General features: G+C 55.5%; 1 protein-coding gene across 2 annotated transcripts; it reads left to right on the plus strand.

The window, feature by feature from the left end:
• Nucleotides 1–2,251: 2,251 nt before the first annotated feature.
• PPFIA3 (PPFI scaffold protein A3) lies at nucleotides 2,252–18,882 on the plus strand. 2 transcript variants are annotated; one of them, XM_016206078.2, is made up of 28 exons: nucleotides 2,252–2,766; nucleotides 3,014–3,115; nucleotides 3,464–3,628; nucleotides 3,963–4,037; nucleotides 4,461–4,535; nucleotides 4,844–5,065; nucleotides 6,068–6,214; nucleotides 6,310–6,444; nucleotides 6,684–6,767; nucleotides 6,947–7,078; nucleotides 7,505–7,567; nucleotides 7,692–7,771; nucleotides 8,063–8,207; nucleotides 8,763–8,950; nucleotides 9,936–10,158; nucleotides 10,802–10,965; nucleotides 11,094–11,221; nucleotides 11,905–11,998; nucleotides 12,180–12,261; nucleotides 12,907–13,107; nucleotides 14,568–14,630; nucleotides 14,801–14,827; nucleotides 15,903–16,078; nucleotides 16,492–16,589; nucleotides 16,823–16,998; nucleotides 17,086–17,154; nucleotides 17,346–17,517; nucleotides 17,996–18,882. In XM_016206078.2, the coding sequence occupies exons 1-28, from the start codon at nucleotides 2,527–2,529 to the stop codon at nucleotides 18,052–18,054; spliced, it is 3,585 nt and encodes a 1,194-aa protein (XP_016061564.1). In that variant the 5' UTR covers nucleotides 2,252–2,526; the 3' UTR covers nucleotides 18,055–18,882. The 2 variants fall into 2 exon arrangements, with proteins under 2 accessions (XP_016061564.1, XP_087682943.1); XM_087826817.1 differs by having other exon boundaries at nucleotides 16,823–17,154.
• Nucleotides 18,883–18,967: the final 85 nt, after the last annotated feature.

Genomic DNA, 18,967 nt, shown 5'->3' on the forward strand with positions numbered 1-18,967 from the left:
TGCCCTTGCAATGGTCCATATTCAAGATTCTTGCTAGATCCTGGAACACTCCCAGTCAACATCTCTGTTCCATCTTCACCCAAGGCATGTTCTAAGTTCTAGGCTAGATGCTAAATTCTAGGCATATCTTTTCCCAGATGAATTCAAATATCTAAAGAATCCCCTCAAGCCAAATTCTGATTCCACCATCTCCTCAGACATGTTCCAAATGTTTAGAAACCAGTCCTTGCTTATCCTTTGCTAAAATTTCATTTTAGGTGTGTTCTAGGTTCCAGCCACATCCTTGGCATTGTTCTACATTCCATTCTCTTCCCAGGGACATTCTAAATTCTAGAATGTGTGCCTTCCAATTATGTGCTCTAGTCTTTCTCTGAATTGTGCTATCAATTCTAGAATGCACTTTCCTGCTTTAGGTTTCATCCAATTCTACAATCTTAAATCTAGAGGATTCCCACTGAAGTGTTCTATCTTACACCTTCCTTCCTCAGGTTCTAGGTTCTAGGCCCATCCATTCCCACCTTCTCTGTCCACCTTTTCCTTAGTGTGATATTAGTTTAGAACTTGTCCCTTGGTGGACGGTGGGCTTCTTTCTCTCTCTGCTACTTCAGCATTCTAATCAGTCTCCAGGCTCTCCCCTCTTCTGAATGCTTCAGCCTAGAAATGTCCTCATTTCCAGAACACCCCATCTCACCTTTGCCAGCTCAGGCCTTATGCCAGTAAATTCTCAAATCTCAGCTTGCATCCTTCTACATCTTCCCCCACGCACGACTAAGTTCCAGACAAACTCCTTGCTACTTTCTAGGTTTTCCTTCACCCCCAGGGCATGTTCTGAATTCCAGAGCATCTAGAGTTCTAGCATTATCTAGACACATAATAAAACCAAGACTGCAAACCCTGCTATACTCGATGTCATACCCTCATCCCTGGTAGGTCTTGTGTTCTAGATTATGTCTCCTGACTAGGTTTGCTATGCATTGCATTAGGTATATTCTTAGATATCATTCTGAGGTCACCCAGTTGCTCTTTAAGTTACTGATTGCTCTTGGCTGGTTCAAAGTTCCAGACCTGACTTCTAGAATATGCCCTAAGTGCAGAATTACCCACTCACATTGTAAATGTCCTTTATGCACTCTGTGCTGTGTCTACATGCCAGTTGTTTTCTAGATTTTTGCCCAGCCTTGCTGTTTTGTTACCTTCTCAGTGAATTTGAAGTTCTAGAACAGCTTCCCTAAAGCATCGTGTGTTGCATTTCCTGAGTAGGTTCTGGGTTCTAGATACCATGTTGGTTTTTGGGCCTAAGGCTGGCCTGCCCTCTTATAAACATATTCCTAAACCTGGCCTCTGAGTGCTGGGACTCAGGTGTCTAGATTCTCTGATGTACCTGTTCAAAGGCCCAAGGGACTCAGCTGCTTTCTCTCCCAGGTCCCAGGGCTCTCAGTTCTCTCCTCTCCTCACAGGAGTCTAAGGCCCTAGAACCAGGCTTTGGCTTTGGACACAGTCCGAAAATTGGGTGGGGCTGGGAATTATCTTCTCTTAGAACCGGTTATGCCACTGCCAGAAGGGAGAGAGGGAAAGGAGGGAATAGAATGAAAGTCCCTCCTGCTTTCGGCTGGGCCAGCTGTACCTGTCCAACCTGATGTGTTAGAGGGAGTGGCCCAGGATAGCTTGATTCATCTCCGCCCACAGCTTGTATACCTGAACTCCTGGGTCTGGGTGCCTGGACTGTTGGGTTCTGGGGGAGGAGGGGTCTGAAGGCTGGGATTTCTGAGTCTAAGGTTGGAGGTTTAAAGCCCAGACTCATGTTCCAGGGAAGGAGGGGGTGTTATCTCTGACTCCTGAGATTGGGAAGGAGGGGCCTGGAGGCTCAGACTCCTGAGTCTTGGGAAAGGAACTCCAGGATCTAGACTCTCGTGACCCGATCAAGGAGGGAGCTGGATCTCGGATGCCTGGGTTGTGGGAAATGGCAAGCCTACCCCACCCTCCTCTACGCCTCCTCTCCATCTCCCCAAGTGGAGTGTGTCTTTAGATTCTTCTGGAGTTGTGGTCCAGATGAGAAACTGAAGGAGGGGGGAGTTGAGCTGGATAGCAGCTAACCAGTGACCTAATTCTGTGTTCTCCTGGCTGGGGCTCAGTTCTGTCACTCATGTAGTGGGTTGAGGGGGGTTCTCAGCAGGGCCAAAATAGGTAGAGGCTGATTTTTCCACATTCACTCAGGCAGTGCCTGGGTCACCCGGCTTCGGTTTCGTGGACTAGGCTGAGCCTAGATTTGCTGGAAGTGCCTGATGGAGTCTGACCTCGGTTTCCCCAAATGCTCTCACCCAGGTATAGCCAGTACTGGTTTCCTGAGAGCAGCGGGTTTCAGTTTATCCTATGCCATGATCAGAATGAACAGACCTCAGTTTCTTCTATGCAATGCCTCAGTTTCCTCTATGTAGAGTGGCCGTGTCTCAGTTCCTCTGCCTGTGACTTGACCAGACCTGTCTGTTCCCTGCCCCTTCCCTGCCCCTGAAGGCCAGCACCGCCGCCATGATGTGCGAGGTGATGCCCACCATCAGCGAGGATGGCCGGCGGGGCTCGGCGCTGGGCCCGGACGAAGCGGGCGGCGAGCTGGAGCGCCTCATGGTCACGATGCTCACGGAGCGCGAGCGCCTGCTGGAGACGCTGCGCGAGGCGCAGGACGGACTGGCGACGGCGCAGCTGCGGCTGCGCGAGCTGGGCCACGAGAAGGACTCGCTGCAGCGACAGCTCAGCATCGCGCTGCCCCAGGTCTGGGCGGGGCCGGGGCGGGGCCTCGAACGGCGAAGGCGCGGAGAGGGCGGTCCCGAGGGGCGGGGCTTGGCTCTGGGAAGGGCGGAGTCAGGGGGCTGGCTTCGCCGCTGACAGGCGGGGCTTGAGCCCTTCGATGGGGCGGGGCTTAGCAGGTAGGGCGGGGCCTTCAAACTCAGTCCCGTAGGATGAGGGAGATGGGGAAAGGATTGATCCGATTGCCCCGATCTTGCCCATATCTGGGCAGGAGTTTGCAGCTCTAACGAAGGAGCTGAACTTATGTCGGGAGCAGCTGCTGGAGAGGGAGGAAGAGATTGCAGAGCTGAAGGCTGAGCGGAACAACACGCGGGTGAGTGTTGTTGGGAGCGGGGCCTCGCGGTGTTGCTGTCTGACCCATCTTTTCCCCATCTCGCCTTCCTGTCTTCTCCCTGCTCCCACTTCTTGGCTGGTGTCCGCCGGCCCCCTCCTTCCTTCTGTCTCTCCCCTATCTCCATAACGGTCTCTATTCCTGTACCACTCCTTCCTTGACCCCGCCCCTACCTGGATATCCCTCTCTTTTCCTGACCTGTCTCTTTCCTTACCATTTGCTTGGTTCTACCTCTTTCTCCATGTGTCCGACTTGCCTGTCTGAACCACATTTTCCCTCGCCCCGGCCACTCTTCCCCTGCCTTTTTGACCCGGTGCCCTATCCCTGTAGCTTCTGCTGGAACACCTGGAGTGCCTGGTGTCCAGGCATGAGAGGTCACTGCGCATGACCGTGGTGAAGCGCCAGGCCCAGTCCCCGGGCGGGGTCTCCTCTGAGGTGGAGGTGCTCAAGGCTCTCAAATCTCTCTTCGAGCACCACAAGGCTCTGGATGAAAAGGTATGAGAATGGAAGAGTCTGGGTGTAGAAGGGAAACCCGTGGGTAGCTGAGGCTGACCTGAATTGGAGAGATTCTGGTTGTGCTTGGTTGGGGATGTTCTAAGTGGGGAGAAATTGACTCTGATTGACTGGCTATGAGACTGAGACCTGACTGGTCGATAATGGAAACATGAACTAGGGTGAGGCTACCAGTGGCTGGGACTGCACATCCATTATAGATAGAGGAATTCTAACGTTGCCCTATCCCGCCCATTCCAGGGGTGCTCTGCATCATGGCCAACTGTCCTAGTTTGGATCTGATCTCTATCTCACTCCTGTCTTGCCCCATCCCCAGGTCCGGGAGCGGCTGCGGATGGCGCTGGAGCGGGTGGCTGTGCTAGAAGAGGAGCTGGAGATGAGCAACCAGGAGGTGAAGCCAAGAAAGGGAAGGAAGGACTAAGGAGCTCCCAAGGGGGTGGGCTGATTTGGGGTTCCAGAATCTGTTGGAACCCAGGACTAGAGCAGAGGACCAATGGGGTTGAACTATGGAGAGAACAGAGGGCTACTAGAACTGCCTAGTGGAAGTGAGACTAAGGTGAGGACCAGGGGCTGGGTCTAACAGGAAGAACTCACTCCGGAGGAAAAGTTTGGATGGACAAAGTCAGGGCTAAAGGGGCAAGAGTAAGGCTGGACTCCCTCCCTGCTGGGCAGCTAAGGAGAGATGTAATGAGAGCACATGGTCTAAGGGTAGCCCCAGCAGGACGGGAAGTGCCTATGACTTCTCCTTAGAGGGCTGGTGCCAGGGGGAAGGAACTGATCTTCCTTTGCCCTGATTTCCCTTTTCCATTCCCAGACTCTGAACCTTCGAGAGCAGCTGTCTAGGCGCCGGTCTGGGCTGGAGGAGCCCGGCAAGGATGGGGATGGGCAGGTAAGAGTTGGGAGTCCTTCACAACCCTTGCTCTTCATAGATCCTCATTCCTATGGCCACCACTCTGCCCTCTGACTTTGTGATGGTCTTTTTAATGATTGATATGATCCCCACTGACCCTGGGGCATCTGAACTCCTAAGACCTGATTCGGGTCACATAGCCAACTACTGTGACCTCCATGACCCTTACTGACCTTTGGTTCACTCCTCTGGCCACTCACCCCCCATCAACTTTCTCCACGACTTCTCTTTACATCTGTTTCCCCATCTTTGTTCTGCCCTTTTCTTCCTTACTGTCCCCGCTCCAGACGCTTGCCAATGGCCTGGGCCCTGGCGGGGATTCCAGCCGGCGCACAGCTGAGCTGGAGGAGGCCCTGGAGCGGCAGCGAGCGGAGGTGTGCCAGCTGCGGGAGCGCCTGGCGGTGTTGTGCCGCCAGATGAGCCAGCTGGAGGAGGAGCTGGGCACCGCCCACCGCGAGCTGGGTAAGGCCGAGGAAGCTAATGCCAAGCTCCAGCGCGACCTCAAGGAGGTGAGGCCGGAGCCCCTGGTGGGTTGCCCTCTGTCCCTCCCTTCCCCCTAAACCTCACCACCTTTGCCCAAAGTCACAGAGCTCATGGATGGTGGAACCCAAATCCAGTTCGCAAACTGTAGATTCCTTTCCTCTCTGGGCTTCAGCTTCCTAGCCTGTAAAATGGGACTTAGGACTTTTGTCAGAGGGTTGGCATGTGGCACACACACAGGAGGCTCTCAGTAACTGTTCCTAGTTATGTTATCACTGGGAAATTCTTTTGTGCCTCTCAGCTGAGCTCCTTTGTCTGCACTTCACCCCACCCCAACTTAGGCCCCTTGATCCTAGCTCCCAGGCCCCAGGGCCTGCTGGGAAATGTAAGCGTGGATTCTCCAAGGCAGTGGATGAGAAAGAATAGCGCGCGCTTTAGAGTCCTCCACCGGGGCCTTCACCTCACGTTTTAAGCCTGAATGGCCCTGGGTCCTGTTAGAAAATGTCATCAACCACTGCAAGGGCTCCCAGACAGAAGCTCATCTCCGATGAGACCCCGGAGCAGCTTTTCTGGGGTTCTGAGCCTGATTTACCCTGGGGGGGGGGCTTGGGAGATGTGGCCCCCCAGATAAAAGGGACCTTGTTTCCCAGGAGACCCTAGGGCACTTGCTCTGTGATTCTAAGCCTGGGCTGTGCCAGAAGTAGCTGAAACATCTGTCCTGGATTTTTTTGTGTGGCAAGTGGTCCAAAAAGAGTGGAGGAGACTTCCCATCCCATGAGCCTTAGGTCCACTCACATGGGGAGGGTCTAAGCCAGTGCTGCCCTAGAAACTCACGGAGGGTGGCAGGGGACATCACCATGGCTGTTCCTGGGGGCTCTTGGCAGGCCTGGTTCCACCATTCTGACGCCCAGATGTCAGGGGACTTCGTTTTCCAGTATACCCTGGGGTGCCTGATTCGGGGTTCTAAGCTTAGGCTACCCCCAGGGCCTTTTGGGAGCTGTAGTCCACGCGCTCCTTTGCCACCTCTGCAGGCGTTGGCGCAGCGGGAGGACATGGAGGAGCGGATCACGACGCTGGAGAAGCGCTACCTGAGCGCCCAGCGCGAGGCCACGTCTCTGCACGACGCCAACGACAAGCTGGAGAACGAGCTGGCCAGCAAGGAGTCGCTGTACCGGCAGGTGGGCGCGCGGCCCGGAAGGGGCGGCGGGCCGTGCGCGGTCGCGGCCGGCGTGACCTAGCCCCTCCCTTCCCCCCGTACCTGTCCTACCCCTAGAGTGAGGAGAAGAGCCGTCAGCTGGCTGAGTGGCTGGACGACGCCAAGCAGAAGCTGCAGCAGACGCTGCAGAAGGCGGAGACCCTGCCCGAGATCGAGGCGCAGCTGGCCCAGCGCGTGGCGGCGCTCAATAAGGTGAGGGGGCCGGGGGCGGGGCCCGGAGAGCGGGGCCCGGAGGTCTGGGGGGCAGTTTTCTAGTTTGGGCTGAGCGGATGGGTGGCCTGGAACGTGAACCGAGAAAGGGCCAGCGCCTGAGTCACGGGTGCGGGGTCTGGAGTCCCGCCAGGGAGCTGTGCGGGCCTGGCCTGGCACCCGTCTTGGCGGCAGCGGGTCCTCGTGGGGCAAAGTCAGATGTCAGGGGCTCCACCCCTTAGGCTGAGGAGCGTCATGGGAACTTTGAGGAGCGCCTTCGGCAGCTGGAGGCCCAGCTGGAGGAGAAGAACCAAGAGCTTCAGCGGGTGAGTGAGCCGACTGCCGCAGCGGAGGCGGGGCTTTGAGGCTGGGGGAGGGGCCGGAGGCTGGGGGCGGAGCTTAGATGCAGGGGTGGGTTGGGGGGCTGCGGGCCAGAGCTCAGAGCCCGGGCTGTGCTGAGGGCCAAGTGGGCTTGACAGGCCCTGTTTCCCCTTCCTTCGGGCAGGCCCGGCAGCGGGAGAAGATGAACGATGACCACAATAAGCGGCTGTCCGAGACAGTGGACAAGCTGCTGAGCGAGTCCAACGAACGGTTACAGCTTCACCTCAAGGAGCGAATGGGGGCGCTGGAGGAGAAGGTGCGCCCTTGCACCCTGGACCACCTCTTACCCGAATCCCTGGTCCGCAGATCTTTCCCCCAGAACCCTTATCTGAGATTCCCCTAAACCTGGGCATCCCGAATCCGACAGACGTCTCTGCTGTATTTCAGGGTCCACTCACCTAAACACCCCAAGAGCTGAATTCCGGGGCACCCATGCCCTGATTTCTTGGCTTTTCCCCAAGCCTCTTACCCTATGGACGCTCAAACAGAATATTTGATTACACAAGACACAGAGCTCTGGGGCTCCCAGGGACTCCCCTACCCCACTGCATCTTTGGACCCACAACCCCCATGTGCTCCAGTTCACCAATCCTGCTCCTCTCATGGCCCCTGGGCTCCTCTCAGGCCCCCAGAGCATGTTCCTTTCAGGCTTTCCCTTTCACGGCACCCCTATCCCCCACAGAACTCACTGAGTGAGGAGATTGCCAACATGAAGAAGCTTCAGGACGAGCTGCTGCTCAACAAAGTAGGGAGGGGCCTGGAGGGGTGGACCAGGGCATTGGAGCTGGGATGGCTGGGGTTGGAACCAGCTCGGAGGGGCTGTTCCTTTGGGGGCGTTCTGACCTGACCCTCTAATCGCCTCCCTATAGGAGCAGCTCTTGGCGGAGATGGAGCGAATGCAGATGGAGATTGACCAGCTGCGGGGGAGGCCACCATCCTCCTACTCCAGGTGACAGTAGTCCTCCTGCCCCAACTCTACCCATGGACCTCCTTGGCCAAGCTCATCCTTTCTGATCCCCAGCTCTCCCCTACACCTACTGCCTGTCTTCCTGAGACTTCCACTGAGCTCTCTAATTTTTGACCTCTGACTTCATCACCACTGACTCCAGATCCTTTTTCCTGACCTTTGACCTCAGATCCCTCTTTTAGCCCCCTGACCCTGGGCCCTTCCCCATGACCTCTTATCTCTGTTTCCTTTTCCTGACCCCTTGGTCTCTGACTGTCTTTTCCATGCCCACAGGTCTCTCCCTGGCAGTGCCCTGGAGCTCCGTTATTCCCAGGCACCTACATTACCTTCTGGCACCCACTTGGACCCCTATGGGGCTGGCAGTGGCCGAGCAGGCAAGAGGAGCCGCTGGTCAGGGGTCAAGGATGAGCCCTCCAAGGTCAGCAGCCACTTCTGAGGGGCCTGGACTGAGTAGGGCTTGGGAGGGCAACAGTGAGAAATGTGGTCTACCACATGGGGCTCTGGAAGGGGGCTGGGCTGAGAAGTGGGGTCTCCTGGACCCATGCTGTCTTCTCTCCTTCTCCCATGACTCCATCATCCCCACGGGCCTGGATGCCTCTTCATGGAAATCCTGCTGCCTGGTGAGAACCTTAAAGGAGTGATGGGGTGGGGAAAGGGATAGGGTCTGGGGGATGGTGGGCAGGGTGTGGAACCCTAGATGAAGAAAGTAAGTGGGCTGGGTCAAAGGAAACAGTGAAATCAGGGTAGAGGGTGGAGCCCTCAGGGAGGTGGGGTCGTCAAGAAAAGGAACCTGTCAAAAGATAAAACTGGGCTGGAAGAAGTGTGCGGGCTGGATCACACGATGAGGGCAGGCAGGGTCAGGGGATGTGGGCAGGGTCATGGAGGATGGCAAGGTCAGGAGAGTTGAAGGACAACCTAGGGCTTATCTCAGCCCCCACCCACCTGGGGTTACTCTGCCTCCACACAGAGACAGGATTGGGAGCGATCTGCCCCTGCGGGGTCCATGCCACCCCCGTTTCCTGGGGAACTGGATGGCTCAGATGAGGAGGAGGCGGAGGGGATGTTTGGGGCTGAGCTGCTCTCCCCCAGCGGGCAGGCTGACGTGCAGACACTGGCCATCATGCTTCAGGAGCAGCTGGAAGCCATCAACAAGGAGATCAAGTGAGCACTGCCCTGCCTGCGCCGGCCCCACAGCCCCTCTGGCTGTGGAGTCTAATGTGAAGGCCAGAGCCCATATCCTCTCCCACCATCCTCAAGGAATTTTCCCAGCTCAATACTCCCTCCAGTATCCAGGAATCCCCCAGGATACACCCAGAAGTCTCCTATATGATTTCCCAATACAGCAAAGACTGTACCTCCAAATACCAAACTTCTCAACCCAGTACATCAACATTCCTCCAGTACACCACAGATTTCATGACTTCACACAGCCAGTACCCAGAGACTCCGGGTACCCCAAGATTCACAACACAAGCACCCCATTCCAGAACATCAAGGACCTCACTCTAACACATGAAGAACTGCAACTCTCCATATCAAGAATTTCTACCTAATATAGCAAGAATCCTCAATTTATTAAGAATCACCCACCATATAAATTATAGCCTGATTCCCCAGAAACTGCTTTATTTGGCAGTTCTCTAATAACGCACCCTCCCTGGCCCCAGCAAATATACTAACATGACAACCACCTTCCATTCAAAGTTGTTCTGACTTGAGTCATTGCCTCTCACATACCAAGTGACTCTAAGACCTTCCCAGATCCTAGGTTGACATCAGAATCCCAGATCTCATCTTGATCTTATTATGACTTTGCTCTTGACATCCTCCTTGGAACTTGACCTCTTGCCCATAAAAATCCTTTTGTGATTTTCCAGAAGCACTTGGTTATCATCAGGGTAATCCCAATGCAGACCTTAATCATTGTCCCTAATCTACTTCCACAACCTCTTGAGCCTACCATGACCCCTTAACTCCCCTTGAACCTGTGAGGCCATCATGAATTCTCCAAGACCCTCTAACCTCATTATGCCTTCTCCAGAATTCTTTTTGCCTCCCCAAGCTTCCTGGCCCCCTGGGATCCCCAGGCTCCCCCTCCCACTGTCTGCCTCAGTCCTCTCACCAGTCTCCCCCTTTGTCTCCTCAGGCTAATACAAGAGGAGAAAGAGACAACAGAACAAAGGGCAGAAGAGCTGGAGAGCCGAGTGTCTGGCTCTGGCCTGGACTCACTGGGCCGCTACCGCAGTAGCTGCTCACTGCCCCCCTCCCTCACCACCTCTACCCTTGCCAGCCCTTCCCCTCCCAGCTCTGGCCACTCAACACCCCGCCTGGCACCCCCTAGCCCTGCCCGTGAGGGCACCGACAAAGCTGTAAGTGTTCTGGGGTCTCCTTAGCTTGGTGGGGTGGGTAGGAGGTCAGAAATGGGACTCCCCAACAGACAGCAACAATAACTCCTCACAGCAGTGGTTTTCAAAAGCAATCTTAGCTTTCCCTAAAAGTTCCACCTCAAAGGGCAAAGGGAAGGCTGAGCCACCGGGTTCTTGAGCCCTAATTTGCACTTTAGTTAGACCTGGTCTACCTTTACTGGTTTTATGCATTAAGTTCCTGCTTAGGATTTTAAAAAATGATTCTGTGACTAAACATACATTTGAGAACTACCATTATATTCTCATAATTGAACTTTGAGTTACTCATATGAGTAGCCTTATTTTATTACCTTAAACCCAAGCTTTCCTGCCTCCAAACCTAGTAGCTTTCCTTCAGACCATGCAGATCCCACTTCCGACACAAGCTGTGAAACTATAAATATGCGCTTGTTATGCTCCAGTGGGACTGCAATCATTGGCTTTTTTTTCTAAAACTCACCCCACTTGATCTAGGCTACCTTCAGAAATGGTGCCCCAAACCAGAGACATCTCAGGCACCCCTTAATTAGTAAACGTCCCAACTAACGAGGAGCCCTCAACATGACTCCTCCAATTCAATCCAGCCTCTCTACCTCTCTATCCCCAGAATCATGTCCCCAAGGAGGAAGCTGGGGCTCCACGAGGGGAAGGGCCAGCCATCCCAGGAGACACCCCACCTCCCACTCCCCGCTCTGCCCGCCTTGAGAGAATGACCCAGGCCTTGGCACTGCAGGGAGGATCTCTGGAAGATGGGGGGCCCTCACGGGGAAGGTCAGCAGGGACAAGAGATGGGACAAGGTTGGGCTTGCTTGGGAGGATGAGATGGGAGCGGACATAGACTTGGGATGAAAGGAAACATGCCAGATGGAGTCCGCCCTCATTCTGTCCTGCTTATCCAGTGAGGGCACCCCAGATTCCCTGCACAAAGCCCCCAAGAAGAAGAGCATCAAGTCATCTATAGGCCGTCTCTTTGGCAAGAAGGAGAAGGGGCGCATGGGACCACCAGGACGGGACAGCTCTTCTCTGGGTGAGCACCCTGATCGCACTCTTTCCTTCCTTCCTTTGTTTCTTCTTCTTCACATGTTCACTTGACATTCATTCATGTCCTTGTTGACTTGGCCATTCATTTACAATGTGGAAGGGACAGGACTTGGCAGAGGAAGATGAGAGGAGGAGGGACAAGGAAAGTGCCCTCTGTGGCCTGCCTGGGTGACTAGAGGGCTAAATCATTTATCATTTTTTAAATAAAGAGAGAAGAAGCATCCTAAAGGCTCAGCACCTGTTGTGCTGGAGCCTGCTTGAACTGGCTTGTAAGAGTCAACAGTTAACTTCAGGAATGTTGTGTGCTGCTTGACATCACACTGGTAGCTTGAAATTGGCATAGTGGCATTATTTACACCATGGGTATTGGCAAATGCTACAAATCAAGGAATATCTCCTTCTTCCACAAGGAGCCAGTTAAACATTTACTAGCACACATTGCCACCCTGACAAGGCCAGACCAATGAATCCTCTATTTTGGGGATGTCTTTAATTTACTGCCTGGGAGGTGACATTGGTCCCTGTCTGGCTTTATCACTCCCTCTCTGTGGCCTCATTTACTATTCCCTTGGGGCCTCTGCTTTCCTGGCTTCCTTCTTACCAACCCCAGCAGGAAAGATTCTACTTCCCCCTGAGATTCTCCAAATTTTGGCCCCTCCCTGCCTCCAGCTGGAACACCCTCAGATGAGACGCTGGCCACTGACCCTCTGGGGCTTGCCAAGCTGACCGGTCCAGGAGACAAGGACCGAAGGAACAAGAGGAAGTGAGTGTGGGAATGGGGAGATGGGGAGGACTTACAGACTCACGTGCATTTTATTTTAACCTTCTGCCACGTTTTCTATATTCATAAAGTGTTTTGAGAGGGGGTTGTGGTGAAGGGGGCCATCCAATAGGGCTGGGGGTCTCTACCCCTGAGAGCTCCTGCCCTGGCCCCCTCTTCCCAGGCATGAACTTCTGGAAGAGGCCTGCCGCCAGGGCCTGCCCTTTGCTGCCTGGGATGGCCCCACCGTGGTCTCCTGGCTGGAGGTAGGGCCCAGAAATGCCCTGATTCTTGATCTTCAATCCCTGCCACAGCCCCACCATTAGGGCTGGCTGGGCCCACCGAGCACCATCCTCCAAGCCCAGACACAGGGGTGGAGTGGGGTGGGGTGAGTCCTGGGAGGGGTGCGGCGTCCCGCTGATCTCCCTGTTGTTCTTCTTCTCCCCGCACCCCTGTCCCTCTGGCCATGCCTGCCTCGGTCCTGGTCTCCTGTTGCTTCTCTCTGGCTCCCCACGTCTCGCCCTCTCTCTGCGATTTCCCGTCTATTTTTCTGCCGCCCCTTTCATCTCTGTGTTTTTGTCACGGCCCATATTTCTTCCCATGTCCCTCCCTCATCTCCGAGTCTCTCCCAATCTCTGTCTCTCTCTACCCCTCTCCTTCTCTTCTGACTCGGGCTTTTCCTTTTCTGACTCTCCTCCTGTCTGCATGTCTCCCTCTGACCCTCGTGCTCCTTTGACTTGCTCTGCCTGCTTCTTCCCACTGCGAACTTTCCGTGTCTTTCTGTCCTGTCCCGCTTGCCTTTCCCCGTCTCTCTGTCTCCGTCCCTGCCCATCTCTCCCGCTTCTCTTCCTATGTCACACTGTCCCTCTCTCCGGCCTCTGTGTCCCTCCCCCCTCCCTTCGCTGGTCTAGCTGTGGGTTGGCATGCCCGCGTGGTACGTGGCCGCCTGCCGCGCCAATGTCAAGAGCGGTGCCATCATGGCCAACCTGTCGGACACAGAGATCCAGCGCGAGATCGGCATTAGCAACCCGCTGCACCGGCTCAAGCTGCGCCTCGCCATCCAGGAGATGGTCTCCCTCACCTCGCCCTCCGCTCCCGCCTCCTCCCGCACGGTCAGTGCCCAGCGACCAATCCCAGCCCTTGTCGCCTCAAGGCCCCGCCTCTTGTCCTCAGACTAGCCAATCGGGGCCTGCTTACTCCAGCTCCTTCCCACAGACCTACTCCCACATGCCACCTGGATTATCTGGGGCGGAGGATGGGGGGGTGTCTTCTCTCAGGTCTCCCTGCCTCCCCTGTACCCCCTAACCCTTAAATTGCAGCCAGAGGGTTCCCATCCAGGAGAAAATCCATATGGTTCCCTGCAAGGCCCTTAAAATGAAAGGCCCCTGCCTCCCACCTTTCCTGACTCCGCCCCTTGGCACCAGCTGCTGGTTTTGCTTGGAGCGCCCCTCCCCGTTTTTCCCCAAGGCTGGTTCCTTGTCATCCTTGAGGCCTCAGCTCAAGTGTCACCCACCATCTCCAAGAGGCGACCCTAACTCAATAGCTAAACTAGTCAGCCGCCCATCATCCCAGAACATTAATACCTATTTTTTTCTCCGTGGCATTTACTGCCTTCTAATATTTTAGTCTTTCATTCCATGCAGAAAATTATGTGTACCGTGCCTAATTCAGCAATTGTTAACCTTTGTCGCACTTGCTGTTTGCACGTGTATGTGTGTATCTGAAGCACTTGGATGTAATTTGTGGACATCATAACAAGTTAGCCGGAAAAATTCCTTCACTGGGCCCTTCTAAAAATAAGAAGTTTTTCCTACATAGCCACCATGCGCTCATACCTAAGAACATTAACGCAATCAGTCTATACTCAAATTTCTCCTTACATATCCCAGACTCTACAACTGCATGGCACTCAGGAGGCACTGCATAAATGTGTGTGCATGTGTGTAAGGTTTTTTATTGATTTTTCAAGAGAGAGGAAGGGAGAGGGGGAGAGTAAAACATAGATACGAGAATGAGACATGATCAGCTGCCTCCTGCAAGCCGCCTACTGGGATCACTGACCGGGAATCAAACTGGCAACATTTTGGTGCAGGGGTCGATGCTCAACCAACTGAGCAACCCAGCCAGGGCATAAATATTTGAATCCATATATGAATTCCTAACTCCTGGGGTTGGTGGGAGCCGGTGCTCAGTAAGTGTGAATACAAGTCCCCACTCCCCTGAACATTTGCCCTATTGCTATATCTGCCACCTCACTCTCAATCTTTTCTGTACATTTGTGTGAAGAGAGGTGATGTCATTGGTACAGGGCCACAGGCAAAATGCCCAGCAGGTCCCCAGTGGAAACCTGAATTTGTTCAACCCCAAAGCCCAAGTTCTGGTACACAGCAGGTGCTCAATAAACAATCATTCCTTTTCTCTGTCACTGTCTTGCCCAAGCAGTGGCTGGCCTTTTTGAGCCAGAAAGTAGAATGTGTATAACTGTACATGACCTGAGCCTCCAGGAGCACGACCCCCTCCCTTTCCCTATCTGGAAGCCCTCTCACCCTCCATAACGCCCCCGGCCCCTCAGTCCACAGGAAACGTGTGGATGACACACGAGGAGATGGAGTCCCTTACGGCCACGACTAAGCCTGTGAGTGCCCCCTGCCGGCAGCCTTGAGGGTGGCACTAATTCTCTCTCGGGAGGGAGGGGCGGGGCGGAGGCGAGTCTGTAGCGGTCTGTCCGTCTGTTCGTTCCTCCCGCCCTCTTTCACCTGCCCCTTAACCCATCCCTTCTCTCCGCTCTTCCCACTAACGGGTCAGGAGACCAAGGAGATCAGCTGGGAGCAGGTAGGGGGCGCAGGGGGGACGTGGGCGCATGAACAGGCTGTGCACGCTGCATGGAAGCCCCTTCTTCTCCGAGCCCCGCCCCTACCCTCGCTGGAACCTTTCATCACCACCGCGGGGGGTCGCTGTGCGGAGCTCGGCTCTGGACTGTCTCGCTGTGGCTTGGTGGGGGTCTTTGTGGAAGCCCGGTGGTTCCATTGTTAGTTGTTGGCGTGGTGCACGGGCCATTCCATTATGGTGGGTTGCGGGGCCCCCCAGGGGTGGTTCTATTGCTATGACTAAAGGGAGACTCTGTGCCCCCTTTTCCCGCTGGTTGAGGGGAAAGGATTGTCCCAGTGTACTGGGCACAGGGGAAAGCATTTAGGGACCAGGCAGCACATCAGGCTGAGAAGTTGGGGAGGAGGATCTCCACTTTGTTCTCAAGAAGGTGGAGGCATGAACTCACCTGAGGTGGAGGAACTGTGTTGGCCTGGGCTCTGTTTCTGGTCAGGGGGAGGAATGGATTGTTTCCTTATACTAAAGTCAGTGAAGGACTTTGGGCTGATCCAGAATATTGTCCTGGACCAGGTACACATTAAACTAGTATTTTCTGGACAGTGCAAGAGTGATGGATGGGTCCATTACTCTCTGCTGTGGGGAGAGCTGTGTTGGAAGAATCCAGTCTTGACTTGGGGCAGTAGTGACATTGGACTGATCTGTTGTTGAGTTGGGACAATGCTAGACTGGTGCGTCTCAAACTTTAATGCACAGTTCATGTCACCTGAGGATCTTGTGAGAATGCAGATTCTGATTCAGTAGGCTGGGGTCCGAGATTCTGCAATCCCAGAAAATTCACAGGTGGTAGTGATGCTGTGGGTTCAAGGACCACACTTTGAGTAGACAAGAGTCTGTTCTGTCATTATGAAGGAGTAGGAGACAACTTTGGATTGGTCCATTGTCCTGACAGAGATTGGCCATTGTCCCGCTATGGGGTGGAAAAAGAACCACCTTGGGTTGGGGGGTTAGACTGTACCCTTTCGTACATACATGGGAAGGGGTCAGAGGAACTGACCCCTCCTCCACCTGCCCATGGCCCCAGATCCTGGCATATGGCGACATGAACCACGAGTGGGTGGGGAACGACTGGCTGCCCAGCCTGGGGCTGCCCCAATACCGCAGCTACTTCATGGAGTCGCTGGTGGATGCCCGCATGTTAGATCATCTTAACAAGAAGGAGCTCCGGGGCCAACTCAAGATGGTGGACAGCTTCCACAGGTGGGGACTGCTTGGCCAGTGGGGACAGTCTAAGGGGAAGCCACACTCCTATCAAGTCTTTGGCCAATGGGACTGGTGATGGGAAATTCTTTGGGTATCTTTGGCCCTTTAGCCTGGATTCTCAGGAAATTGACTCCTGTGCGCCTCATATCAATAAGATGGTCCACTAGGAAAAGTCCAAATTCTGATACAGCTTGGCTAGTTGACTCCACACCCCTTACAGGTTTGCTAATAGGAACTGCCTGTTGAAAATACTCTAACTTTGAGAAGGTCAGCAATCACTAGCACTGACCCAATGGAACAACTCTCTGACCTCTCCCAGGAGACCACAGTCAATGGGGAGGGCCCAATAGGAGCAGCAGTCATTGGGGTTGTGAAGGCTCATTTGTGACTTCACTTCCCGTGCTGCTCAGGGTGAGTCTGCATTATGGGATCATGTGCCTGAAACGGCTCAACTATGACCGGAAAGACTTGGAGAGGAGGCGGGAAGAAAGTCAGACCCAGATCCGAGGTAAGTAGCAGAGTGTAAGAGTCCTTCTGGGAGTCAGGTGGAGAGGTTTGGGGCAGGGCTGAAGAGAGGGTGACTAGAGGAGCGGAGGGGGGCCAGGGAAGAAAAGCGCAACCATAAACCATGGGGGGAGAGGGGGAGCCAGTATATGGGGCATGGCCAGGAAAGAGGAAATGGGGGTGAAGGTATGGGCTAAATTGGATGGGCCTGCAGCTGAGGATCCCTTTGGTCCTCAGATGTGATGGTGTGGTCCAATGAGCGGGTCATGGGTTGGGTGTCTGGACTGGGACTGAAGGAATTTGCCACGAACCTCACGGAGAGCGGGGTGCACGGGGCGCTGCTGGCCCTGGACGAGACCTTTGACTACTCCGACCTGGCCTTGCTCCTGCAGATCCCCACGCAGAATGCACAGGTGAGCTGCTGCTTGGCCCGGGTCATATTGGGTATCCCCACCTCGCAGTCTGCGGGCTGCAACCCCTCTCCCACCTCTCCTCCCCAGGCCCGGCAGCTCCTGGAAAAGGAATTCAGTAACCTCATCTCCTTGGGCACAGACAGGCGGCTGGACGAGGTGGGCGCAGCAGCAGCACCTTCAGGGGCGGAGCTGAAGGGGTCCCGCTTGGCTTTGCTGAGATGTGGTTGGAGGCGGGGACGGGATGGGGTGAGGCTGAAGAAGCTGCGAGATATGGAGAGGGGTGGAGTCAAAGGAAGGGCGGGGTCAGAACCCTGGTCCCACGCTAGATGCCTGGCCCGTGTACCTAGGACAGCGCCAAGTCCTTCAGCCGCTCCCCATCCTGGCGGAAGATGTTCCGAGAGAAGGACCTCCGAGGCGTAACCCCCGACTCCGCTGAGATGTTGCCCCCCAACTTTCGTTCCGCTGCAGCAGGGGCCCTGGGCTCTCCGGGACTCCCTCTTCGAAAGTTGCAATCTGAAGGTGGGCGGCCCCCCCAGAGCGGCAGTCCTTCCTCCCTTCCCCTTCTTCTGGATGGGACAAGGGCCAGCTCAACATTCCGGAGGCCTCCCCCTCCAGGCTGTGAAATGGCCCAGCCCACTCTCTCCCACTCATGACAAATGGACCGCTCCAGCATGCCAACTCTCTTCTGCGTGTGGAATGGCTTAATCTCGCACCCCTTTCCCGGGTGGGAAGTGAACTCGCCTAGTGTCACCTGGGGCACCCTGGATGAATCCAATGCTGCGGGGAAAGGGAGGGAAACCGGCGAAAACTCAGGCTGTAGCTGTCATTTCGGAAGGGGAATTCCAAGGAAGGAAGCTGGGGGCTGAGGACTGGAGAAGCCCTGGGAGGACGGCGCGTGTGCGTGCGTGTGTGTGCGTGCGTGTGTGCGTGCGTGCGTCTGCGCGCGCGCTGCACCGCTGCTCGCTCTAGGCTGAACCGCTGCTCGCTTTCCCTCCAGGCCAGACTTCCGGGAACTCCCGGGCAGACGGCGTTTCCGTGCGGACCTATTCCTGCTAGTGCAGGCCTCCAGGTGAGGACTGTCCTGGGCGACCTTGGGGAATGGGGCGGCACAATGGATCTTCACTGCTCCACGTACTGCCTGCCCGGCGTCGATGCAGGTGACCTCCCTCGGATGGAAGAGTCTCCCAGAGGCTGGGCTGTTTTCCCTCCGGCCCAGAGCGTGGTCTCGCCGGCAACGCGGCCCCGGGCTCTCGCGCGGCCTGGACCATCTGCACAGACTAGAGGGGAGCGCGCGTCCCCGCCTGACAAATGGACTGGGCCCGGACCAAACCACATGAACTGGACCGAGAGGGGGAAAGAAGAGGGCAGAAAGAAATCCCGCCCCAAACTTCCACCTCCCTTTTCTCTACTTTGTAATTTATTGATCAGTTCCCGGTGGGAGACGGGTGCCCATTCCCCGCGGGAAGGGGGCGAGGCTTTCCTCCCGGGCCGCATGCGAGGAGAGGCTGCCCCCTCCCCTTTCTCCCCAGTCGCGGGGCCCAAGTCGTCCTTCCTCGTCCGAAAGGAGGGGAGGGGGGACTCGCTGCTACAAGCCTCGCCCCCCGTGCCACTCAGTCCCGCCCCATTCCTTCCGGTCTCCGGTTGCTGGGGGTCAGCTGTGGGCGGGGTCCCTCTCCCCAGTGTCTCGTGTCCCCGGGGCCCCTCCGCCCCCCGTGCTGTGGCCGTGTCCGTGCCCCTGGGGTAGGGGGCGCAGAAGTGCGCTCCCCGTTCCCCTCCGGCTCCGGGGTTTGCATGGGAGAATCCTCTTTCCACGATGCCACTGGGCGATGTGGCGTGGGGGGAGGGAGGGCGGTGGGGGAGCCCTCGCCCCAGACTCTCTGTCGGCCTCCCTGCCTCAGGCGTCACTCAGTGATCACGGGTAAAGAGAACTGTTTCAAAAAGCTCCCGTGTTGACCGATTTATTTATCAG

Source organism: Miniopterus natalensis, chromosome 18 (genome assembly GCF_054644295.1).
Source record: "Miniopterus natalensis isolate mMinNat1 chromosome 18, mMinNat1.hap1, whole genome shotgun sequence".
Taxonomy (NCBI): domain Eukaryota; kingdom Metazoa; phylum Chordata; class Mammalia; order Chiroptera; family Miniopteridae; genus Miniopterus; species Miniopterus natalensis.